The 12,464-nt window shown below is 36.5% G+C and overlaps 1 protein-coding gene across 1 annotated transcript in view; it reads left to right on the top strand.

Annotated features, from left to right (window-relative positions):
• Positions 1-12,464, top strand: part of Dpyd (dihydropyrimidine dehydrogenase) — an 813,096-nt gene that overhangs the window by 130,735 nt on the left and 669,897 nt on the right. Inside the window, exon 4 of the mRNA XM_032896921.1 lies at positions 8,623-8,710. Within this exon, the coding sequence (XP_032752812.1) occupies positions 8,623-8,710 (88 nt within the window). The remainder of the gene's footprint in view (positions 1-8,622; positions 8,711-12,464) is intronic.

The following is a 12,464-nucleotide window of genomic DNA, read 5'->3' as shown; positions in this document are numbered from 1 at the left end:
CTTCTATTATAAATAAGGCTTCTATGAACATAGTTGATCGTGTATCCTTGTCCAATTTTCCGAGAAACCTCCAGATTAATTTCTATAGTGGTTGTATCAGTTTGCAATCCCACCAACAATGGAGGAGTGTTTCTCTTTCTCCATATCCTCACCAGCATTTGTCACCTGAGTTTTTGAACTTAGCCATTCTGACTCACCAGTCAGGTAGAATCTCAGGGTTGTTCTGATTTGCATTTCCCTGATGACTAAGGATGTTGAACATTTCTTTAGGTACTTCTCAGCATCCATTTGATATTCCTCAGTTGAGAATTTGTTTAGCCATGTACCCCATTTTTAATAGGGTTATTTGTTTCTCTGGAATCTAACTTCTTGAGTTCTTTGTATATATTGGCTATTAGCCCTCTATCAGATGTAGGATTGGTAAAGATCTTTTCCCAACCTATTGGTTGACAATTTGTCCTATTGAAATTGTCCTTTGTCTTACAGAAGTTTTGCAGTTTTATGAGGTCCCATTTGTCAATTTTTGATCTTAGAGCATAAACCATCAGTGTCCTGTTCAGAACATTCTTCTCTGTGCCTACGTGTTCAAGGCTCTTCCCCACTTTCTCTTCTATTAGTTTCCGTGTATCTGGTTTTATGTCAAGGTCTTTGATCCACTTAGATCACCATTTGTTGAAAGTTCTATCTTTTTTCTATTGAAATGGTTTTTGCTCCTTTGTCAAATATCAAGTGTCTGTAGGTGTATGGGTTCATTTCTGGTTCTTCAGTTCTATTCCACTGGTCTACCTGCCTTTCTCTGTAGCAATACCATGCAGTTTTTCTGTTTTGTTTTTTTTTTGTTTGTTTGTTTTTTAAATCAGGATTGCTCTGTAACACATCCTGAGGTCCCAGGGATGGTGGTTTCCCCAGAAGTTCTTTTATTGTTGAGGATAGATTTTGCTATCCTGGGATTTGGTTATTCCAAATGAATTTAAAAAATGGCTCTTTCTAATTCTATGAAGAATTGAATTGGAATTTTGATGGGGATCACATTGAATATGTAGATTGCTTTCGGCAAGATGACTATTTTTACTATATTAATCCTGCCAATCCATGAGCATAGGAAATATTTTCATCTTTTGAGATCTTCTTTAATTTCTTTCCTTAGAGACTTGAAGTTCTTGTCATATGGGTCTTTCTCTTGCTTGTTTACGGTCACACCAAAGTATTTTATATCATTTGTGACTATTGTGAAGGTTGTCATTTCCCTAATTTCTTTCTCTGCCTGTTGAGTACAAGAAAGCTACTGATTTGTTTGAGTTAATTGTATATCCAGCCACTTTGCTGAAGTTGTTAAAAGCCCTTTTGCAAATTTTTAAAATAGTTATATTGAAACTGTGTTAAATAAGAATTACTAGGATTCTCATGAGTTTATTGCAGTATAATTTAAAACTTTCTAATTTCTTTGCAATTACTGACTGTTTAATAACCCCTGTAGAAAAGAGATAATGGTATACTAGACTAGGCTGTAGACAAAGTCAAACTGGATAATAGTACCCAATCTAGAGTCCACAACTGTGGAGTGAGTCCTGTCAGGAATGTAGAAACATGACAAGTTGGCTGAGAAAGTCAGGAATGAAGACCCTGAGAGTTTCTTTCCCCACTCTCCCCATCACCTGATCCTGAAACCCCCAGTCTGTTCCAAATCTCCTTTCTCACCCAGTTTCCTCCCTCCATTTGCCTCTGATGGCTATTTTATTCTGCTTTTAAGTAAGAATCAAGCATCCTCACTTGGGAATTTCTTCTTGTTTAGTTTCCCTGGGTCAGTCAATAATGTAGGTATCCTTTTCTTTAGAGTAATATCCACTCATAAGTGAGTACATACTACACATATCCTTTTGGGTCTGGTTTACCTCACTCAGGATGATATTCTCAAATTATATCCATTTGCCTAAAAAATTAATGATGTTTTTGTTTTCATAGCTGAATACTATTCCATTATGTATAATGTACCACATTTTCTTTACCCATTCTTCTGTTGTGGGACACCTAAGTTGTTACCTGTCGAGCAACTGTCTTTGTGGGATGGTGGAACATCTTCTGGGTAAAGGCCCAGGAGTGGTATAGCTAGATCTTGAGGTAGAATTACTCTTAGTCTATGAATAGTTCTTGGGGACTCTTATGGAAGAATTGGGGGAAGGATTGAGGACTCCAAGGTGATAGGAACATCAAATGAAGACTAATAGTCTCAAGTAACCTGTACCCTTGGTGGCTCTCAGAGATGGAGACAGCAACAAAGAGCATACATGGGCTGGACCTAGAGCCCCACATATATGTAGGAGAAGCGCAGTTGAGTCTTCTTGTGGGTCTTTCAACAACCGGAGCGGGGCCATTTCTAAAGCTGTTGCCTGTTGGTGTTCCCCTGACTGTGCTATGTTATCTGGCCTCTGGATTCCATCTCATGGAGGGATTCTTGAACCTCCCACCCAAACAGCAGTTTGGTCCTCCTCTAACATTTGTGCCATGATGGCTCCAATGGCCATTTATTCCAAGCAGGGTGTTACTGTAGCTCTCAGGATTTGAGCCAGGCGAGCTTCGTGATTATTTTATATTCCAGTCATATGTATAACTTCTAGTATTTTGAATGCTAGCCAGTAAGTGTGGACTCTAAGTTGTCTAATGGTTTGACGTCTCCATATTCTATGCCATACCTATGTTGTGTCTTCTTCAGTAACGTTTTATGACCAGGTTATAAAGGATTACCAGTAGCATTGGAAACAGCCTGTAGGTTTCTGTTTGTCTGTGCGACCTCATGGGCCAACGACTCAATAAGCTATACTGGGGGAAGAGAGCTGTTATTTGTTAGCATCTAATGTTAAATTGAGATTTTTGTATACCCTGTTGTTTGATGGCTCCATTTAAAGCCTTTGATGTATGTATGTAATTTTGGAAGCTGCTACAGTAATAGGTTTTCATAGGGCATCTCTAAGGACCTTTAGAATTATTTATTCTTTCCCACATTGATTTATTTTAAACTATTGGTCCTGAGAAAATTCACAGTTTTTTATGTTTTATAAAAGTGGGGAGGGAAATAATAAATTAAAGTTTATGATCAGGCTGATTGTCACTATCATTCACTAAATTGTTTGACCATCATTTTTGTTTGAATTGTATACTCTAACTTCTCCTCTTTTGAATTGCTCATACCCACTTTTATTTGAGATTCCTAATATGCAAATATTTAAAGTATGTTTGATGTTATTATAAATGTTTAAAATTTAAAATATATGTTTAGCAGTAACTTTTATATGTAAACAGTTATTAAAAGACTACAACATGGAAATTAAGGGTCAGGTATAAAGACACAATGATGCATAACGCCATTCCAGTCTCAAGAGGAGAGCTCTTGTGTTGCTTTAATGTATTTTGTTTTGTTCTGTTTGACTGTCATTTCTTGGAGACTCCCTTTGCTCTGGAAGAAATGGTGAGGTAATGGATCTGGAGGAGAGGGGGTGAACAGGAGAGAAAATTGTGGTTCAGGTGTATTGTATGAGAGAAGAATATATTTTCAGTGAAAAAAAGATGTAAAAAATAAGTTATTTATTTGTGATGTTCCCATAGCTTTCAACTGGGTACCATGAGTATAGAAATGGGGCCAAAAGAGTGTTAGAAACATTCAGTATCTGTGTTAGATATATCTTGGACAGAAAGATACATACTCCTCATCCATATATATATATATATATACACGTGTGTATGTGTATATAATATTATTAAAGTAGAAATATTCCGTCATTACTAAATAACATTAGCACATACATCTGTATAGAGATTACAGAGAGGAAGCCAAGACACATACTATCTACTGTGTATTGATTAATATTTCGTCCAAATGATGAACTAACACCAAAGACCTAAAAAAAGGGTTAGTTCAATGTACAAAAATATTAGAATGTTTACATGAATACTCATTTGACCAATTATATTATATCAGTATGATTAATGTAGATTACAATAAAACATTGATTGCTTCATTAAATCAAAGCTTAGCAAAACTAATATAGCATATACTGTGTTCAACATTTTTCAGTAGATGTGTGTATATGTGTGTGCACATAAGTGAGTATTTCCTGAGAAACTGTAATTTAGCTTTTCAAGTAGACAGTTCTTTAAGAAGCATAATTTAAAATTCCAGCTGTTGTGAATGCTTATTAGTAGAAGGAAGTATCTTTTCTCCTAAAATGTGTGAAAAATAATTTGCTACTTGCTTATTTATTTTGAAGTAAAATGGCCCATACTCTTCATGTCTGTTTTCCCTGCAGAAAGATCTCAAATAAATATTTCTAGAATAGCTTTGTCCCTTAAGTAACAGAGTGGAAGTTTCCACGTGCCTTTTGAAAATCCCCATAATCACAAAAGATTAACATTTATTAAGCATTCCACATATTGCTTTTAATGAAATCACTGTTATGCTCTGTGCTAAGTATGAAAATGGAAAGTTTGTTGGTAGTAAAATTTATGATGTTTCACTACTTTTAAAGATAATCTAGTATACAAGCTTAGTATGGATTTAATTATCTGCAGATTAAAAATATTACATAATTATTTATCTCAACTAACTTTTGCCCCTTACTGTGAATTTAAAATAAACCTTATTATAACACAGTAACTGTGCAAGCCAAAGGGTTCTTAAATGACTGAAGATACAAACAACTGTAATTGAAATGTTACTTCTGAGGAACGATTTACTGAGCACTGTGGTTTACCATAATTGTTGACATATCCCCTGAAGTACTGTGTCTCTGATTCTTTTCCTGGCATCAATCATTTAAAGCAATTTAGGAAATAACATCTGGACATACATCTCTGCTATTTTATATACTTCATTTGTTTTCATCATTACGATTCAGAACCTTTCCGATTTGGTACAGTAAATATACTCTGTAATATCTATTATGGCATTGTCAGAGGATAATTTATTGTGAGATAGAAAAATAGGTCAACAATGATGTCACTTGATGATCCCCCCCTCCCCACGTTTAATAAAACATCTCACCAGTATGCATTCCAGTACAGTGGTTGATATTTTATTAGGACTACCTGGCTATAGCAGTAGTGTAATTACTGAGCTGTCAGAGTGATAAGTGGGATTAATGGCAGCCTCATGCACTTTAGTCTGCAGAGCGCTTAGAGAATTGCAAGATGGTATTATTATCAGAGTCTGCCCATTCTGGCATATTCATGGCACCAAAAGAAAAAAAAAAAAGAATGCTACAATTCTGGTTTGCATTGCCCTGCCTCATTAACATCTGACATTTCCAACAGCTGTTATTTGTGAACTAGCTCAATAATAAAGGGAAAATTATTTGGTAAAGAGGCTTAATAACCACAACGAAAATCCTTACATTGTCAGTGCTGTTAAGCGAATCTGTTTATGTTGAATATAAGATTTCTCTGGAAAGACAGGAAGACATGCTGCATATTAATTCAGTTCATTCATATCTGCTAGGCTCATAAGATCATTTTTAGTCATGCATTATAAGTTGACTTGGGTGCTTCAAAGAAGAAATGCAGAAAAAATGGCTAGAGATAACTAGAATCTTTATGGTGTTATTTCTCTGGCTGTTTGGTACCTTTCCTTTCTTCCTTTCTTCCTTCCTTCCTTCATTCCTTCCTTCCTTCCTTCTTCCCTCTCTTCCTTCCCTTTTTCCTTCCTTCCTTCCTTCCTTCCTTCCTTCCGTCCTTCCCCTTTCCTTCCCTCCCTCCTTTCTTCTCTTCTTACCTCCCTTCCTTCCTCCCTTCCTCCCTCTCTCTTTTCTTTCCTCCCTTCATCCCTCCTTCTTTCCTTCTGCACTTACCTGCCTGCCTGCCTCCCTGCCTTCTTCTCTTCCTTTCTTACTTTTCCTTAATGTGTGTGTGTGTTTAGCATATATAAGAATATATCTTAATCAGTTATGAAATACGTATCTTTAAACTGTTAATGTAATATCTAGATGAAAAAGTATGGAAGAACTTTATTATTTTGCTAGTATTTCGACTGTGTTTATTGCTACTTAGTAGAAAGCCTCTCACTACACTATTAATGACCACCATATTTATCTACACAACATTTCTCAGACCTTATTACCTTGCTTCAGGTTCGAGGACCACACTGGGTGAATGTTATTTTCCTGTGGCGTCACTTTGTGATGTATGTAACTTTTAAGCAATTTTTTTGTTACTGTTACTGTTACTGTTGTTGTCGTCAGAGAAAGTGATTTATGGGAGAAATAGCATTCTGAATGCATAAGTATGAGAGGATAAAAATCCAGCACAGTGGCAGATGTGAATCTAACAATGGCATTCAGAGCAATGACAGGGGAGAGGTTTAATGAGTACATTTCACAGAGGACAATTGGTTATGAAAAGCCTTCAGTACTCATTGTGAAATTTTTAATTTAGAGAGAAGGCTAAGGGCATAAGCCATAGAAAAGAGACCAGATTTAAAAACAAGATATTAATTAGGTTCTGAGAAATTGCTTCAGACAATGAAGAGGACGGCCATACATAGGAATGACAGGGAGACAGCTATTGTTTCCTTGAAAGTAATGAACTCAGGTCTTTACACTTGGATGTGGATAAAAATGAGGGGTTTTGTTCCCATGTCAATGAGTAATGCTGGGTTCATTTTTAGACAAATTCTTAGAGAATTTTGGTCTTCTAACACACACGGGAGTAGTATCCTCTCTGAAGTTGTGCCTCCGGCTTAATGTCTTTTTTTACCCTTTCTTTAGATTACACTAAATCCCATAATGTTATCTGCCCTGCCATAGTCTTTCTTCTTCACACCTTGCCATGTACCATTTCCACTCTGGAGTCATTTTTTTTCTTTTCCCATGCTTACAATCCAATACATATTTTCTTCATTGGCATCCACCCATCCTTCAGGTCCTCAATTAGTATTATTTGACCCAGCAAATCTTTTCTGAATGCCACTCAAGTATTACTAACCACCCATACACTCTCTTACAAGGTTCTATTTTGCTATGTCTTAAATTTATCCTGTTGAAACCTACATTGCTCTCCATATTTCTTGAGTTTCTTTTAGCTGTATATTAGGATCCCCTTGTTTATGCGCTCCCTGTTTGCTGTTCATTTATGTAACTGTAATAAAAGAACTGAAGCTGCATTATATTCAAATGAAAGACATTGATTTAGTTCACCATTTTGGAAGTTAAAATGCCAAATCACATGAAGCAGGTCATTGTGTGAGTCTTATTATCACATGCTACATGTGAGAGATACCATATATCAATAAAAGACTCAAAGAGAGCAAGGAAGGAGCCAGGTTTAACCTTTTATTTGGAACCTTCTACAAGAACTGCCATGACCTCATCAATTCTTTCTGATACCAGTATCATAATGACTTATCTTCCCAGTAGACTATATTTGTTGAAGGTTTTATACTACCTTTCAGCACTTTCTCTTTGAAGATCAAACTCCTAACATATTAATATGTGGTAAACAATCCCAATATATTGTACACGGAGTTAGTAAATGTTTATTAAATGAGTGAGTAAATGAATACATGCAACATACACACACCACACGCAGGCACACGCATGTACACATACACACACACACATACACACACACACGCACTCACACACAGGTATAAATGAAGAATGGTGCAGTGTTTGTATCTGTTTCAGTTCCACAATAACATTGTGGCATTATTGACTTCACACTGTGGTTATTAATATCACTTCAGAGCCCGGTAAATTTTACATCCCAGAAGCTCCTATCAGCTTCCCAAATGGGACTTAGGTAAACGAATCTCTAGGAATGTTTGTTGCTTTTTTTCCCATGAGGAATATTCTGAGGGAAGAATGGGAAGAACATTTAGGTAGATAAAGGATCTCAGCAGAGCAGTGCCTCCGTGCTAGGATAAGGTGTCTGTGTCTCTAAGCCCCTCACTCACCTGTCATTACATGAGGCCTGCTACTAGCAAGGTTGTTCTTGACCTTATTCATTTCCCTTAAGAGGAAAGGAGCTGGGGAAAATAAATGCTTTATTCTTGAAGGGAGTGCATCTGGACTACTCTATGAAACAGTTGCTACAGAACTAACTGGCTCAGTGAGTGGAGGACATGCTGAAAGTCACTGGAGAAATAGGGTAGGAAAGGAAAGAGGGAATAAGGGAGGTCCAGAACAGCAGGAACTTCATAAAGGGAAAATAAAGGCACGATAATTGTTAAGATATTAAGATCTCTTTCAAATTTGCACAAAAATTGTGGTCTTTAAGACATACAGACTTTGTCTTAATTATTGTGTATAGTGAACAGTATACTGGTAGGTCAAAAGGTATAATTCTCACAAGGGAGTGATTGATGGATCTCCAGAATGTACCTTTTAAAACCAGGAACAGCTCTGAGAGGACAGGAAGTTAAATGCCGGAGGCCACTATTCTACATATTTCAACAGGTATAAAAACTTAGACGACACAAACTAAGTATTTACTGGGTCGCTTTTAAAAATGCAGGGTTAAAAGTTTAGATTTTGGTTGTGTTTATTAAATGTTAACTCTAAATTGGTATAAGATAACAAATGAAAGTTGCTGTCATTTTCTTTATCACTATGTTAACACAGTCATTCTCTTCCCTAGATGCTTGAAATGTGCAGATGCTCCCTGCCAGAAGAGTTGTCCCACATCTCTTGACATTAAGTCATTCATCACAAGTATCGCCAACAAGGTGAGCTTAGAGTTCATGGGCATGAATCATTGCACTCAGGAACTCACAGAAGATGAAGTTTCTTGTTCAAGACCTGCACAAGATAAAGCCAGTCAACATTTCATCGTGAGGGTGGCTTCCTTAGCTGAGAAGGTAGTTGATGGCTTCTGTGAGAGGAGAGTCAGTATTCTTTAAGACATTGACCGCTAATAGGTCAACTATGTTCTAGTGGATGGCCATATACCTCTGAGAATGGAGACAGGACAAATTAGAGTTGAAAGGCTAAAGAAAAGCAGGGAAGGACATGAATTTGGCCATGGGATGTGGTAGTTCTGAAAGTGATTAAGGAATTGAGAGAAATAGAAAGTGAATATGATCAAGCACATTGTATGAATGTTTGAAACTTCCGAAGAATTGATAAAAAATACTACAGATGTTTTGAGATAATCAGGTTAGGTTATAGGGACATGACATTAACCTGTGTGGCCATATTTAGCAAGATTTGAAGTCCTGAAAATTTAGGGTGACTGCTTGATTATTAATCCAAAGAAAATAATGTACCTTGTCACTACCCTCTATGATGTTTTCCAAAGTTGTTGCCACGTGAATAATATTTCATAGGCATATGTCCTGTGCTATTGATATGAAATTGCTTAATGTGTAAAATCTTATAGAAGTTTTTCCATTTTTATTACTAATATTAATTATTGTCATTAATTAATGACATTGGCATTAATTAGTTAATTAATATTCATCAGTCCATGTCATTGTTGAGCGTGAAGATGCCCTTGCTGTACTCTGTCATCCTCATTATTATTACCATCATCTCCATCATCATCTGAATAAATATAGTGAAAGATAACCAGAAACACTTTTAAAAAGTTAATTGTAGTTTGTTTTGATTGATGCTGCATTCCATGTAACCCAGAAGAATTCTGCATGCAACATGTGTGAAATGAAGAGTTGTGAGCCTGTTTCCTTGGGGAAATATTATTTTGCCTTAGTAAACAGGCACAATATCTAATGAAGAAAGGAAGTGGTAACAGACCAGTAGGTTGTGACTATGCTGTAAAAACCCATGAATAACATACTCCATGACTGGATCTTAATCCCTTAGTGACTCGAAAATCTACATTGCATTTTCAAAGTAATTCTGGAAAGGGGTCTAGTTTTAAATATCACAGTATACAAGAACTTTGTTTTATGTATCAAATAATATCCTGTAGAATGGACATTATATCATCTTCATTTAAAAAAAGGGAACTTACCAAAATGTACAAAGTTTGAAGTTTAGCATATTCTTTTAAAACAAATAACAGAATTAACAATATTCATCCCAGAAATAAAGATATTGGTTGATGGCTATCGGTCTGGAAAACCATGCTAACTTAATTGCCTTTGTTCTGTCCTGTCCTGGTAGTGTCTAAGTTAGCTTAAGGGACACTCACTCTACTCACATAAGATCTGCACAGATTCACAGGAACAATGGCAAAAAAGAATACTGGCATTCTCTAAAAGGCTTATACCACATTTTAGAGATATGTAAATCATTACCTTTTTGTTGTTGTTAAAACGCCTTCCATTTGTGGCTAGAGTGAAGACTCAGTGGTTAAGAGTATTTATTGCATTTGTAGAGGACCAGGATTAATTTTCCTGAATCAAAATAGTAGCTCAGAAGCATGTATAGTTCCAATTCTAGGTTATCTGCCATACTTTTCTGAACTGGGCAGGTTTGGGCATAGATGAGGTTCAGATACTTATGACAAAAATACAAGTAAATATTAGTCAATAACAACAACAAACCCAAACCTCTTTCCATTTTCGTAATTTATCCAGATGCTGGTGTTCATTCAAACATATTTACATATTAATTTAAATATTCAAGATTTACCCTTTATCAAGCATTACTTGTAACAATTATGAAAGCTCAGATATTAATTTTCTTCAACCCTTGAAGGGTCTTGGATGTATACTGACAGTGCACACTGTAGGCCACCACATCTAGCTCTGCCCGTGGACTTCAACACAGGACGGAGTTCACTTCAGGGTGAGAGGGTAATTGAATCCCTGACTCAGTGAGCCATGAGCCTCTTTGGGAAAAAGATGTCGCGGATGTTGTATTGTGCTAGGGCTTGTGTGATTCACCGGAGGTTACACCAATGCCTCCATTCTTTATTTTCTTACAAACTGGATTACAAGTCTGGTTTCGAAAGCTACACTCGCTTCTATTGTCCCGCCACAGCCAGCTTTTCTGTTTCTCCAGCGCAGGCCTTTGTTTGCAGTTGTCTCTCTCCATCGGAAGTATGTGTTTCAGAGTCTTCAAACTGTGAACACTGGGCTATATTTCTGGGTAGTTTTCCTTTTGAGAAACTCTACTTTTTCTAAAAGTGCATAAAACCAATCTATAAACATAACAGGAAAAAGGTCTGCAAAAGTGTTCGTTTCATGATCCTGTATTTTGCATAGAAATCATTTGTTCTCTTTGAAACTATTGTGTTAGGTGATAAAAATATTGATTTCTCCCTCCTCCTTTGCAAACTTTTGTAGACTTATGTAGCTGTTAATTACAGACAAACTTAATGATGCACGTGAGAAAAAAGATTCACAGAATGATTCAGTATAAGGTATAAATCAATGTTTTGTGTTTGAGAGACGGCTCAGTGTGTAATGCACTTGTCCAAGCATGAGGACCTGAGTTTGAATCCAAGATCACTCAGAAAGCTGTAAATAAAGTCCATCTGCATGTCCAGTATTCCTACAGTGAGATGAAAGTCAGAACAGTTGAAGAATCCCTGGGAGCTCTTGGGCTGTTAGTCTGGTTCATTCAGAGGCAAATATAAAGGGCTCTGTAGCAAAGTAGAACGTCAGGACTCACACCCAAGATTGTCCTTTGGCATTTGACAAACAAGCTGTGGCACCCCTCTGCACATACATAAACATGTGTACATGCACGCACACATGCACACACGCAGACACACACACACACACACACACACACACACACACACAAATTAGGGAAGTCTCATCTTTCTGGTAGAACTACTGGTATACTAGAGTTTGAAGGCAACTGGCATAGAACTCAGAGGTGCCCAGAAAATTTACACAGCAAATTTGCTGGCAATTACTATTAAAAGCAATAGTTCTATTTCTGGACAAAGTTCTCTTGGTATGCGTTTGCATATGTTTTAGATGTGTGTCATGTACAACCACAGAGTTGAGTGAGGGAAGCACATCATCTTCTGCGTTTGCATTTCATTTTCAACTGCAAAGTGGTTCATGCTCTCACAAACGACATGTTGATTATCTTTTCTGGAATAATTAATGCAGACTAAAGCTGTAGTTGCATTACTTCTTTAATCAAAAATTGCCAGCTGCTCCTTGGTGCCTAGAAAGTAATGTCTGAATACATGTCAGCAATTGAGATTTCTCCCATGTCTATACAAAACTAACTGGATATACTCAAAACGCCCAGAAATCCACAATTTATCCCTCAGTAATTTTCCAATATATAAATATTTTGTTTCCTGGACATTGAAAGAAACTTCATCAGCCGGCCAATGAAAAAGCAATGTACATACGCACACACACAAACACACACAGACACACATACATATAAAACAGATATTTTACTACAGCAAAATTTATATAATATATAACATATTATGTATGTATACAACAAAATTATATAATATATAACAATAATTGTATTATACATGTTTTATGTATAACAAAACAAACAAGAACTTTATGTTGACTCTCGAAGTCCGTTGCCATT

Source organism: Rattus rattus, chromosome 3, assembly GCF_011064425.1.
Source record: "Rattus rattus isolate New Zealand chromosome 3, Rrattus_CSIRO_v1, whole genome shotgun sequence".
In the NCBI taxonomy this organism is placed as follows: domain Eukaryota; kingdom Metazoa; phylum Chordata; class Mammalia; order Rodentia; family Muridae; genus Rattus; species Rattus rattus.
The sequence above is the reverse complement of the archived record's forward strand: the minus strand, read 5'-3'. Positions and strand labels throughout refer to the sequence as shown.